The 14075-nt window shown below is 42.9% G+C and overlaps 1 protein-coding gene and 1 long non-coding RNA gene across 2 annotated transcripts in view; one reads left to right on the forward strand and one right to left on the reverse strand.

Annotated features, from left to right (window-relative positions):
- LOC133483284 (uncharacterized) overlaps positions 1 to 14075 on the reverse strand; it is a 104911-nt gene that overhangs the window by 34047 nt on the left and 56789 nt on the right. The gene's annotated exons all lie outside the window — the stretch shown is intronic.
- Positions 1 to 14075, forward strand: part of LOC133483276 (sodium channel protein type 2 subunit alpha-like) — a 69181-nt gene that overhangs the window by 11449 nt on the left and 43657 nt on the right. The window contains exons 6-8 of the mRNA XM_061784264.1: positions 9547 to 9638; positions 11974 to 12264; positions 12997 to 13060. Coding sequence (XP_061640248.1) covers positions 9547 to 9638; positions 11974 to 12264; positions 12997 to 13060 — 447 coding nt within the window. The remainder of the gene's footprint in view (positions 1 to 9546; positions 9639 to 11973; positions 12265 to 12996; positions 13061 to 14075) is intronic.

The raw sequence follows: 14075 nt of genomic DNA on the forward strand, positions 1-14075 counted from the left end.
CAACATTTTTGCACATCAGGTTAGCCCGTGTCATATTTGTTGCACTGGTCTTTTTTATTTTCGCTTTGAGGTGCTGCGGGTCGTGGTCCTGGTTGTGGTCCCATCGGAATCCCAAAACACGCGTAACATCGGAGACAAGAGCTGATCCGCTAGTACATCTTGTATTAATTGGGAAATGCGCCTACAATTATCTAATTAGTTTTCGGATGTTAACGTTAAATGTATTAAGTGACGGAGTGATGTTAGGCATTATGTCACAACACAGAATGAACTAACTTCAAATTCAGAAATGGCCAATAAAAACAGAAAAACACTGAACTTAATATTTTCCTGGAGGATGCATTTGGGATTAGCTTTTGAAGTTGGTAATAGTGAAAAATGAAGTGAAACAGACAATGATTTTAGTTAATTCTTTTCCAGAATGAGAGTGCTTAAAGAGCAGGATGCTATTCATGTGGCACAGCTTGAAGCAGGCATCAGGTGCAGGTGGAGATGGGCCTAGCTCAAGTTGGAGGCCAAAACAAAAAAGCAAAGAAATGTGGGAAATTTAATTTTCATCTTAAATTTGTACATCAACATGTAGTTGTGCGGTGTAAGTAAATGTTTTTTTGCGTGAAGAAAATTTGTTTATTTTACCTTATTGTACTCTTCAGAGTCTTCCAGATTGCGTAATTTATTTCAAAGTCAAAACAATTCTCTGCGGGGGCCCAGGGCATCCCCCTAGACCCACCTACAATGCTTCTTTTTTTTTTTTGGTCACCTCTTTCATGCCTTTGGAGTTTGCATGTCTGTAGATAGATAAAGCCCAACATCACTTAATGTCACAAAACTGCAACTAATCGTCACCAAAATATATTAAGTACATTTCAATTTATGCCCACTTCAACCTCTGAAAATATCAGAATGATTGTCTCAATATTTTGGATTATATTGACCCTAAAGCGTTTTCTTCATTAGAGGAATGTTCTGGTGTCGGTGCTCCACCGGCTGAGCTCAGAGTACGCACACACAAAGGCACCCACACAATCAGTACTTACCAAGAAATATATACACCAGATGGGTATATGCGCAACCAACTTCTGCATTTGGCAAATGGGTCAAAGGACTTCCTTCCGGTTCAAGTACAGTAAATGGCAGAACTGTATAGCAGGAGACCGGGACAAAGCACTCGTAGGAACTTTAAACATCTACAATGTCTTTTGTTTTACACAAGAGCTAGGCTTCATTCGGGTTTACATACCTGTATATGTCATATCATATTTGTATAAATAATATACACTGTACATGAATTGAACTTTTGTCCGAAAACACCAGCTGTAAAGAAAACTAAATATGGTCAAGTTCGGGTTCAAACCATGATGTCATCAACCCGTTGGTATGGTAGTTACTGCAGCATACACAGGAAGTCGGCTAACCTGTTTTTTCGGGTTTGGTCACATAATGTTCCACATATAGCAGATGTGTTTGTGAAGGTGTATAATTCCATGGATCAAAAATGTGAAATTAAACTCTGTGGTAAATGCGGAGAACAAATTTTAAGTTGGACTGCCGTTACTGAATTAAAAAGATAATAAAAATACAATTATTTGACCCTAATTAACTTATGATGGGCGGCACGGTTGGCGACTGGTTAGCACATCTGCCGCACAGTTCTGAGGACCCAGGTTCAAATCCGGCCTCGCCTGTGTGGAGTTTGCATGTTCTCCCTGTGCCTGCGTGGGTTTTCTCTGGTACTTCGATTTCCTCCCATATCCCAAAAACATGCATGGTAGGTTAATTGAAGACAATTAATTGCGTGAATGTGTGTGCGAATGGTTCTTTGTTTATACAGTACAGTATGTGCCCTGCGTTTGGCTGGCGACCAGTTTAGGGTGTACCCCACCTGTCGCCCGGAGTCAGCTGGGATAGGCTCCAGCACGTCAGCGACCCGAGTGAGGATAAGCGGTTCGGAAAATGAATGAATGAATAACTTATGCTGGGTCTACTAGAATTTTTTTTAAGAATGGTGAGTTGATTGCAAGCGTTTTCAACAAAACTACTCCTTTGTGGGGGGCAAAAAATAATAATTTGAATCACATTAACAGATAATAATGATCCACAGTGTCAAATGCTTCAGGAGTCAATGTCTGAATACAATTCCTGCATATAATGCCTTTTACAAACTCTACATGCTGAGACACATTTAACACCATTGTTCTTGCAGCTGCACTGCCGACAATCTCCATTACAAAACAATTTTCAGATTGTGAACTGGAGTAGCTCCTCGTGATCCACGGAGTCAAGTGTTGGAACTGGCTCTTAATAACTATGAAGACCCAATGTGCATCCATAGACATTGGGATCCAAAGACATGCCCTGAAAATAAAGACAGAGCAAATGCCGTGCAGCTGCACCATCAGGCTCTCTGGTTTGATGATTTCTGTGGCTGCGTTCTGCGAGAAAATGCTATTCTGTACCCAATTGCAGCCAATGCTGTACCTGGTGTATTGCAAACACACTGTAAGGTCACAGTACCAGCCTGACTCATTGCATCCTTTGTAACTTTTGTGTCAAGGAACATATCCATGTGTTTATAAATGTCAAAAACCTCAGTGAGTCAATGTGAATCTTCTTCTCGTTTACCTTGGGTATCTTTTTAAGTGATGGCCAGGGTCGGACCTTCAACTTCTTGGTCGATGTGGCTGACTGTCCATCCAGCTTTTCTGCATTTCCCTCCTTACTTCAACTGCTCGGTCGGAATTAACTGGAATTAACTGGGTTATTTACAGTGTTTGTGAATCTTGTTGAGAAAGACACCAGCAACTGTCAAAGCATTTGAGGGCAAATTCAAATGCTTCAGCGTCTTGTTTCTGTTTTTTGTCATGGCCCTGTTTTCCAATTGTTTTTCTTTGTGTTGCAGTGTCTGGGTGAGCGAAGGTGGGCGTTGACATCGGTGACGCACCTGTCATGAATTGTAATCATTAGCCTTTTTAGGGGGCACCGTGACAGTGTGTGGGCGTCGGAATATTCATTCGTTTTTGCCCCGTGTTTGCCGCAGACGTCTGTCCTCTGTCACAATTTAGGTTCTCTACGATTATACCACACGGACCTTTTGTCGTGTCTCCCTGCATTATCTGTTTTTTGATTCTCTCTGGTTGTGAGTCCCTTTAGCTTAGTATGTCTCGCCATCACATGTTCTGTCGTTGAATTAAAATTTTTCGGACCTCTTACCCAGAGTCTATTTTTTGGCATCTGCCCTTATGGCATTGCCGTCCATGACACAATATTCCGACCAAAATGGATCCCACAGACTAAGACTCTTTTCGCCACGCGTTGGCAAGTCAGGGACACTTGATAGGAAGACACAAGACATCGTTACACAAGCTCAGGGAGGCAATTACTGCGTTAATGACCCATCTCAGTATGCTGAGTTCTCGGGTTGATCAGTTGTGTGCACTTGGATCACCTCCGGTTCTGACAGAAGCACCCGTAGCCAACTTGGTGGCCGCGGTGCCACCCGCCAGGGTAGCTTGTCTCCCAAATCCTTCTCGTTATGCTGGGGAGCTCGGTGGCTGCGGTCAATTTATTTATCAATGTACCCTAGCATTTGACCAACAACCGGTCACGTATGTCCAGGATAAGACGAAGGTTGCTTTCATAATGAGTCTACTTACGGGTCAGGCGGCATCGTGGACGATGGCGGTCAGCGGTGCCAACTCAGCATTACGTTCCTCCTTCCTGGCATTCGAATCTGAACTGAGGAGAGTTTTTGATCACCCAGTCAAGGGCAAGGAGGCCGGTTGCCGGTTGTTGGACCATTCCCAGGGGGACTTATCAGTAGCCAAATGCTCCATTACGTTTCGCATTCTGGCAGCAGAGAGTGGATTCGACGTTGTTGCGTTGAACGGCATTTTTCGTCGGGGACTCTGTCCTGCCGTCAAAGATGAGTTGGCGGCCCAGAACGAGAGCACTAATTTGGAGGAGTTGATCGGACTAGCCATTAGACTGGACAATCGACTTAGGGAACGGCAGCGCGAAGGGGCGGCTGAACGGCACATTTTTTTTGGGTCTGCTTCCCCGGGACATTCTTCGTCCGCCAAGGAAGACGCCGCCTGTGTTCTCCCATCCACCTCGGCGTCGGCGAGGGAGCCGGGCTTGGCCGAGGAGGAGCTGATGCAACTCGGCGAGGGGCGTCTGACGGAGACGGAACGTCAGAGACGCATGAGAGCGGGGGCGTGTCTGTACTGCAGCCAACCAGGACACAAGGTATCCACCTGCCTGGCGAGACCTTCACGGGGAATTGATGCTACGCATTCCAAGCCAAGCGGCCAGGTGGTGACAGCGCCTTCTGCCTCCAGAAAGAATGTCTCATCGTGTGAGTATTTTGATGAAGACATGGTACCCAGTGAGAACTGGATCGAGACTTCATTTGCCGGGTGAAATATCGGGATTTGGCGGCAGTGTAAAGGTTTCCGCGTTAATTGACTCCGGAGCCGATGATTGTTTTGTGGACTCCTGTGTGATAGAGACTCTAAATTGTCCACTGTAAAGACTTAGCAAACCTAGAAAAGTACTTGATTTGAATGGGCGTCTCCTGGCAGTTACAACATATTACGCCCGCTGTGTTTCAGTGTCTTATCAATGATGTGCTGCGGGACATGATAAATGTTTTCTGTTCTGTGTACTTGGACGACATCTTAATCTTTTCCCGTGATCTACATGAACATCACAAACATGTCCGCATGGTGTTGCAGCACTTGATGGAAAACCGTCTTTCCATCAAGGCTGAGAAGTGTGAGTTCCATGCGGAGTCGGTACAGTTTTTGGGGTTCATCGTGGAGAAGGGCCAGCTTCGTGCCGATCCAGCCAAGATCCAGGCTGTGGTTGATTGACCAACTCCAACGTCTAGGAAGCAGTTGCAGAGGTTTTTGGGTTTTGCTCATTTTTGTAGGCGATTTATACGTAATTACAGCCTTAAGGTGGGACCTCTGACTAGACTTACTTCCAATAAAATACAATTTGTATGGATCCCTAAGGCAGAAGCGGCTTTTGATCATATTAAACAATTGTTTGTGAAGGCTCCTGTGTTAAATCATCCTAATCCTGACCTTCCTTTTGTTGTCGAGGTGGACGCATCTGATTCAGGAGTGGGGGTGGTCCTCTCCCAGAGGTCCCCGGTCGACCAGAGGCTGCACCCCTGCGCCTTCTTCTCTAGGCGCCTGAGCCCAGCAGAGGCCAATTACGATGTGGGCAATAGAGAGCTGCTGGCCATTGTCCTGGCGCTGCAGGAGTGGAGGCACTGGCTGGGGGGTACTAGGGAACCTTTTCAAGTTTTTACCGACCACAAGAACCTGTCTTACCTCTGGACTGCTAAGAGACTCAATCCCCGTCAAGCACGTTGGGCCCTGTTCCTTACCCGTTTCGATTTCGTCATCACTTACCGCCCTGGGTTGAAGAACGGCAAACCTGACGCCTTGTCTAGGCTGCATGGCTCGTCTGCTGTTCAGCCTGTTGTGGAGACCATTCTACCTGGGACCCGGGTGGTGGGAGCGCATCAGTGGGAGGTTGAGAAGAAGGTGGTGGAGGCAGGGATGGACGTCCTGGCTCCGGGAGGTGTTCCTGATGGCAAGTTGTTTGTTCTGGTCGTTTTGCGTCCAGAGGTGTTGAGGTGGGCACACACTTCTAGAGTCGCTTGCCATCCTGGGGTCAGTCAGACATTTGTCCTCATTTCCCAACGGTTCTGGTGGCAGGGATTACGCAGGGATGTTAAGGAATATGTCTCGGCATGCACAGTGTGTGCCAGTAGCAAGATGTCCGATCGTCCTCCAGCTGGTCTTCTTCATCCACTGCCCATTCCTTCCCGCCCCTGGTCCCACGTCGCCTTGGACTTCATCACGGGCCTTCCGCTGTCCGAAGGGAACTCGGTCATCCTGAGTGTTGTCGACAGATTCTCCAAGATGGCCCATTTCGTTGCTGTGCCGAAGCTGCCGTCCTCCTTTGAGACTGCTAATCTCCTTGTCGACCATGTCTTCCGAGTTTATGGTATTCCTGCTGATCTGGTGTCTGACAGGGGGCCGCAGTTCGTCTCTCTGGTCTGGAGGTTGTTCTGCAAAGCGCTGGGGGCTTCCTCCAGTCGTTCGTCCAGTTTCCACCCGCAGACCAACGGCCAGGCTGAGAGGGCAAATCAAGAGGAGGAAGTGAAGAGAGGTGGAGGCTGCTCTTCGCTGTGTTTGCCATCAGCATCCTTATCGTGGTCTTCTCACCTGCCTTGGGTGGAATATGCGTATAACACCCTCGTTTGCTCTGCCACTCGACGGTCGCCTACGGTTATCAGCCGCCGTTGTTCCCTTCTCAGGAGATTGCAGAATATATATAATATAGAACATTGGATTCCAGAAGAAGGGGCAGGGGTGTGCAGTATTTGGTCGACTGGGAGGGTTACGGCCCTGAGGAGCGATCTTAGATCCGTCCCTGCTCCAGGCCTTCCACTCTCTCCACCCGCAGAAGCTGGGTGGTCCGCCAAGGGGTGTCCTTTGAGGGGGGGATACTGTCGTGGCCCTGTGTTTCCAATTGTTTTTCCTTGTGTTGCAGTGTCTGGGTGACGCACCTGTCATGAATTGTAATCATCAGCCTTTTTAGGGGGCACCGTGACAGTGCGTGGGCATCGGAATATTCACTCATTTTTGCCCCGTGTTTTCCGCCGACATCTGTCCTCTCTACGATTATACCACATGGACCTTTTGTCGTGTCTCCCTGCGTTATCTGTATTTTTATTCTCTCTGGTTGTGAGTCCCTTTAGCTTAGTATGTCTCGCCATCACATGCTCTTTCGTTGAATTAAAAATTTTCGGACCTCTTCCCTAGTGTCTATTTTTTGGGATCTGTCCTTACGGCATTGCCATCCATGACAGTTTTTCAGCAAGGTCTCTGTGAAGTGGCTCATGTTTCTTGACACCTTCCTCCATGCACTGGTTGACACTGAAGTGGTAGAGAGTGAGTACCCAACACTTGTGGCCAGAATACCTATTTCTTATACCCCATTTACTCAATCCACCTTCTGACTTGGCTGCCTTCATTAATATCTGCTTAATAAAAGTGTCACATCAGGTGCTGTACAAATCATGGCTAGAAGAATAGACAACATTGTTTCTGTGAGCAGTGAAACATTCAAAAGTCTCTTGGTAAGCAGGCAAAGCTTTTTGTTGCTTCATGAGTTGACAGTAGAGCCCGGCACCCTTGGCATGTTGAAGATGCCCAGCAGCTTTCCATCATCCTGCTAACAATGCAGGACAGGTGCCCATTGTGGTCTGCCGGCCATTCAGTTCTGATGACTTTCTTCCTCCTCCAGCAAGTCTATTAAAGGTTTCAACATACTTGTCTTCAAACACAGCAACTACTAGATCTATTTTTCAATCAGCTTCCTTCTCTATAAAGGTCCTTCCACCACCAAGTCCCTCCCAAGTGAAGGCATGTTTTATAATGTGCTGAAAGATGGCTGCATTGACAAGGAAGGGAGTACGGATTGCTTTGTCAAAACACCTTCTATTCAGGATCTCGTTAGCTGTTGTACTCCATGGATAGACCATGTATTACCTCTAGTATTCCAGTATCCTCCATTACATGACCAAGGTGCTGACCAAGGTGCTGAAGTTTAGCACCTTTACTTTACTTTAGCAGGTGAAATCCTCTTAAACATGGAATAACAAGATAGATATACATTCTTTATGATGTCCACAGCCTTGAGCCAGATGGGGAAATCCAATGTTATAATATTGACTTTGTCTTCGGAGAGATGCATGGTTGCTTTCCCACATAGGAGTGTTTTTGGTGAAAAACTAATGCTTGCAATCAACTCAGCACTTGAAAAAACCCTAATTCGACCCCCCAAAAGTTGATTAAGGCCATTTAAAAAAAGAAAAGATCTGAAAATCAAGTATGTGTTCTAAATTTTATTGCCCACAGAAGTTAAATTTCATTTTATTAATACATACAATTCCATATCTTCACAAAGACATTGGTCAAAAAGTTTCCTTCTAAGGATTTACTTCCCAGATTGGTCATATATCTGTTTAAAATCCCCTTACTAAACCTGTAGAAAGTAAACACAAGTGGAAATAGCACAAAGTAACAGAAGCAAAATCCTGCCTATGCCACAACAAAATATGCACACTAAAAATAGGGTCCAGAATCTTAAAAAAGTGGGATTTATTCAACATTGTTCTCAATGCTGCTTCTTCCAACATCACATCATTGCTTCATTTACTCCAGGCTCATGAGTAGTTGCCAGGCAATTGCCTTTTTCAATGGGCAAGTCTATGACCTTCAATTTGAATGCTGTGTCATAGGCATTGCGTTGTATTTTGGGCATAATAAGGGTGTTCGATTCAGAGCAGATCATATTTAACTAGAAATCTGAATACTTTATTGTGTGCTGATTTAATGAAAGAACAGGAACAGTTTAGACTTCATCCTGAAGCTCATTGGAAAAGTTAAGGGACAGTAAAAACTATTTTGTTGAGTTAAAGGTCCCATATTTTACCAAACCAACATTTTCTAGTATTTGGGATGTAGTATTGTCTCTATGGTGCCTCAATAAACATGTGAAATATGAATTAAAATTGTCCACGCATTCTTGAGTTCCAGATGTTTTTCTGCCGAGAGGCTTGAAATTACATCATTCAAATTTCTCAAGCTTATTTTTGTCACTAGCGAAGATCTCCGACTACCTCTCAGCTCCAGCGCTGTCAACATAACGAACACGTGTGCTCTCACAAGTGGGTCTTCTACACGGAGGCCACCAATCATAGGAAAGCGGGCGGTCTTCGCCAAAGATGGACAAAGCGGATACAAAACTGGGTCAAACAGAAGTAGCTGTCAGAGGGGCCTTTTCTAGACACTCGTATGACAAAACCCAGGTGTTTTTTAAAAATGAAATTGACTCTTTTATATTAAATCCATGTTACTGAGTCACTCTACGGAGATCTAAATAGCCAAAATACGGGACCTTTAAAGAGAAGCTAAAAATAGACATAAACGCTCAACTCCTGGGATCGGAAAAAAATCCAGTTAATGGGGTTATAGGTGGGGAATAAAGTCTGATAGTATGAAATTTTCAGTAGCTACTCATCTTGAAAATGCTAAACAATTCCACAATTATTGTATTATTTTTCTGTTTCTGTCAGTGTACAAGAGTTACTAATGTTTTGTTTCCTCAAATGGTTGAGTGTGCACATCCTTGAGTGATGCTTTGTGATAACTGTTCATTTAATTCTGCAGGTATATAACAGAGTTTGTAAACCTAGGCAATGTTTCCGCTCTGCGCACATTCAGAGTATTGAGAGCTTTGAAAACTATCTCAGTGATACCAGGTAAGGCTGCCCTAGTTTATCCTCCTGTGTGTGACCATTTGCCGTTCCCTTCCCTTTTCCATGACCCCCCCCCCCCCCCTTTCGGTTTGTCATGCCATGGGTGTGGGCGTCTGTGCTGTATGTGTGTGAATGTGTGCATCCCGAAAACACCTTGCACTCCCCGAACCTCTTCCCCTGCCTCGCTACCTCCTCCCTTACAGATATGTCACAGAGTTTGTGGACCTGGGCAATGTATCAGCACTGCGAACCTTCAGGGTTCTGCGAGCCCTGAAAACTATATCGGTCATCCCAGGTGAGCACACCATCAAGGCCAAAAGGGCGAATGAAGTGCTCAGTGGCATTTTTGGCAACATCTACTCACTTCTGAGCTCATCTTCACTATAGCAAAGCCTGATAGCATCGTTTTGCCATCCCTCATGTTGCCTTTAAAAAAAAAAAAGCTGGAATCTGGCTCCAATCTGCATAGATTGAAAGGATTCTTAGCTTTTAGACATGTAGAAAAGCAGACATTTTCTTTGAAATCTATTCTTGCCTTGGGAGCCACCTGTGGATATGTGTGCTTTTTCAGTTATGCATGAGACATTGCAAAGGAAGATTTTCTGGTGGCAAATTAATGTTTGTGTGTTTGTGTGTGTCTCTGTAGTCCTTGTTTGGGGCATGTAATGTTCTTTGTGATGTAGTGAGTAGTGGTTCAAAACAATCACAGAACTCAACAAGAAAAGTAGAGATAATGACAATTTACATCCACAAAACACCACAGCAACACACAAAACACTCAAAATGATATACAATATTAAGTGGCTAAACGTTTATTTAAATTTGTTACCTGCATTGTTTGATAAGCTTTTACAAACGTCCCACTACTTTTCCTTTCATAATACATTTTGGCAGAACACAACCTAGTGCCATATAGTCTCTGCTTTTTTCCCCTCAATTTTGGATTTCTTTTCTTTCGAGGTCACAGATGTTTCATCCCACTCCCTAGTTTGATGTACTTATTGTCCCAATTAAACATAATTATTCATTTCTACTGTATTACTGTTTTTTTGTTTTTGTTTTTTGCCATTTGACAGTTTTTCTTCCAACCATTGTTCAAACAAAGATGATAGTTCATCACTATCTACTGAATTTGAACAATTCAAAACAAACAAAGTTGTTTTTTGCGTGTGCCAAATATGAAGCCAATTCATAACTCAAATACAGTACTGTATGACTCAATTCATTATATTGTGAAATATATATTGTTAAATAATTATATTGAACCAATTATATTATGAGTTATTTCATAACCAATATGATTATTCCATGACGGATTTATTGATCTATTTCCTGATTCCTACTTCATTATATTTTTATTTATTGAATGGGCATGGGTAAAAATAGCTTGGCATTAGATTTAAGTAGATTTTTTTTTGACAACTAGTTGCCCAAACTGCTGCAAGATGCCGCTTACGTTCAATATCAGGTGGCTCCGGCTGATTCCTTTTTTTCCCATAGGGATTTGAATACTGTCACTTTTCAATGCACTGAGAATCATTAAATAATTCAGACAATAACAATAAATAAATAAATAAAATAATTATAAATGCGATACAATGAATAAAACTGAAATAAATACAAACCAAAAACTAATCAAAATACTCACGAAATAAATCGGTAATGAAATAAAGATGCGGTTAGCACATCTGCCTCACAGTTCTGAGGTTTGGGGTTTGAATCCAGGCTTCAGCCTTCCTGGGTGGAGTTTTCGTATGTTCTCCCCTTGCTTGCGTGGTTTTTTTCCGGGTACTTCTGTTTCCTCCCACATGCCAAAAACATGCCTTTTAGGTGAATTGAAGACTGAAATTGTCCGTAGGTGTGGATGTGAGTCTGAATGCTTGTTTGTCTATATGTGGTGACCAGTCAAAGGAGTACCCTATCTCTCATGTTAAGTCAGCTAGGATATGCTCCAGATCATTCGTGACCCTAACGCGGATAAGCGGTATACAGTACATGGCTAGATAAAGGATATAAAAAATAGGATTATGTAACATTAAAGTTCATCCATCTTCTATACCGCTTATCTTCACTAGGCTCACCGGTGTGCTGGAGCTTATCCCAGCTGACTTTGAGCGAAAGGCAGAGTACACCCTGGACTGGTCGCCCGCCAATCGCAGGGTCCGTAGAGACAAGCAAGCTGTCACATCTACACAATTAGTATTTCATGTTTTCATTATCCGATTAATTGACATTGTTAAATAATGTTTTTTAATTTCATTTTGGCACAAACAACTCTTCATAGTTTTCTTTTTTATGTTTTGCAATAATTTGTTCCTTCTGGAACTGAGATTATTTTTTGTCGTCATCTGATGTGTGATGCATTTAAAATGCATCTGAACATGTCAACTTCACATCACAGAAAAGACAAACATCACCTCTTGTAAATTCTGTTTATCCATGATAAACAGTGACCTGTATCAGCTTGTTTCTGATGACAGTCCAAGAGTTCATACAGATACCTCAATTTGGCTGTTTGTTATTTGGAAAGCTTTTGTCAGGCTACTCTCTTTACAGGCTTGTAGGTGCAGGTAATAATAATTTCTCCTTGTGCCATGTTCCACAACCCCTCACCCTGTCTCCCACTGAAGGCTTGAAGACGATAGTCGGTGCATTGATCCAGTCAGTTAAAAAGCTCTCAGATGTGATGATCCTGACGGTGTTCTGCCTGAGCGTGTTTGCTCTCATTGGCCTGCAGCTCTTCATGGGCAATCTGAGGCAGAAATGCGTGCGCTTGCCAATCCTTGGCAATGCCACCAACAGCAGCTATACTGTTGCCACCGACATGTTTCTTTTCAACAGCAGCCTAGCAGAAGTCAACGACACACTCTTGAACAGCACAGGAAGTGGCTTCAACTGGATAGACTACATCAGTGATGATAGTAAGTCATGAGGGACAGATGTGCTCTATGTGGATTAACAGGGTTCAAATTAGCTTCAAGTCTAATAGATGAGACGGGTGGTGGTTGTGTGCGTGTCAGATAATCCTTGTATGAATAAACCCCTGAAAGAGTCTGACAAGGTATAGCCTAGTGAGAGAGAAAAATTCATGGCACCACCAAACATAACTGTCACAAAAAGTATATACTGACATAATGATAATATCATCTCAATTAACTGACAATTTTACTGCGTGAAATCTGGCCCTCTTTAGTTGAAGAAAAAGCTATTTTTCTTTTGCAGGAATGGTAAACGGGTGGCTACACAGATTCATTGTACCTTCTACTGTCTAGTGGAAGATTTCTGTCTGTCACTATAGGTTGCTGGCATAGATGAACAAATCTACATGAATTGTTGTAAATAAACAACAATTTTCAGACCAATTCATTGAAATTGGATAATATCCCGAACCACACCCATTGATCTCTTACGGCACACTAATGTGCCGTGACACAGCGGTTGTGAATCACTGGTGTAGCCCAGAATTCAACATAAAATATACACTGTAAATCACATTGACACACACTCCAAACGAATGTATATGCACACAGTGTACAGTATGTTCCCTTTATATAGTTGACTAGCCTATAAAGTAACTGAAGACCCAATAGAATACTGCCCAAAAAGTGGTGAAATCAAATGTTTTAACATTTCTGCTATTTCTTCTATTCTAGAAAATTACTATTACCTCCCTGGTCGCAGGGATGCTCTCCTCTGTGGAAATGGCAGCGGGGCTGGGTAAGCCTTGAAATATATAGTTTATTTTCTCGGCCAATTTGATGCATTTCTATATGGATACCCGCTCCATCCACTTTTCCACAATAGTCGGCCCAAAGTGAAAATAAACCAATTGTATCCCCTTGACACTAGTCTGGATCCATAGTCGCAGAGAGTTTTTGATGAGACCAATACAGGTCACAGTTTTAATCGGAGCCCATTCAGTTTTTTGTATGGTTGTAACAGTACTTCAGATTTCATCATGGGCCAAAAATGTTGACAAACAGAAGTTGGATTACAATGTAATACACAGCGTTACTGCTGCTCACACAGATAAACCACTGTTTCGACACATGTATCGAGTGTAATTGCTATCGTTTCATAATTTCCCCATGCTTTAATCGGTCAATTCAACAATACTGATGGTTTACTAATACAGTATGTTTGTGTTATGTAAAACATACATCCTAGGTTAATTTAACAGGAGAAGGAGTAGAAAATTGCTGGCGGTTAAATAAACACCTCTGGCACTATCAATTAAAATGTATTATTATAGGATCGCATTAGATCGTAATCAATAAAGTGGTCCATCAGTGCATAAAGTGGACATGAAAAAAGTCGGAAAAATTGAGACCAAGATAAATCATTTGAGAATGTTTTCCACCATTAAAGTGACCCTTAACCTGTACAACACAATCGAAAAGGTTAAAAGGAAAAATTAACAACTGAGATAATGTGTTTGCGCACCCACTGTCTTATAAATTGGCATGTGGCTATGTTCAGAATTAAACAGTCACATTCAGTCTCATGTTAACTTGGAGTCAGAACACACCTGCCACCATCCAAATGAAGCACCTCTGATTAACCCCAAATAAAGGTCAGATGTTCTAGTAGGCTTTTTAAAAGATGGACTTTACTTTTGCCAAACCAGCTTTGAAAAATGTAAGTTTGCTAAGATATGTTAGCCAAATCTCCGAGCAGCAAATCAAGACATTTATGAATCTAGACTGAATTTAAAATCATCATTGTGTGACAG

Source organism: Phyllopteryx taeniolatus, chromosome 1 (assembly GCF_024500385.1).
Source record: "Phyllopteryx taeniolatus isolate TA_2022b chromosome 1, UOR_Ptae_1.2, whole genome shotgun sequence".
In the NCBI taxonomy this organism is placed as follows: domain Eukaryota; kingdom Metazoa; phylum Chordata; class Actinopteri; order Syngnathiformes; family Syngnathidae; genus Phyllopteryx; species Phyllopteryx taeniolatus.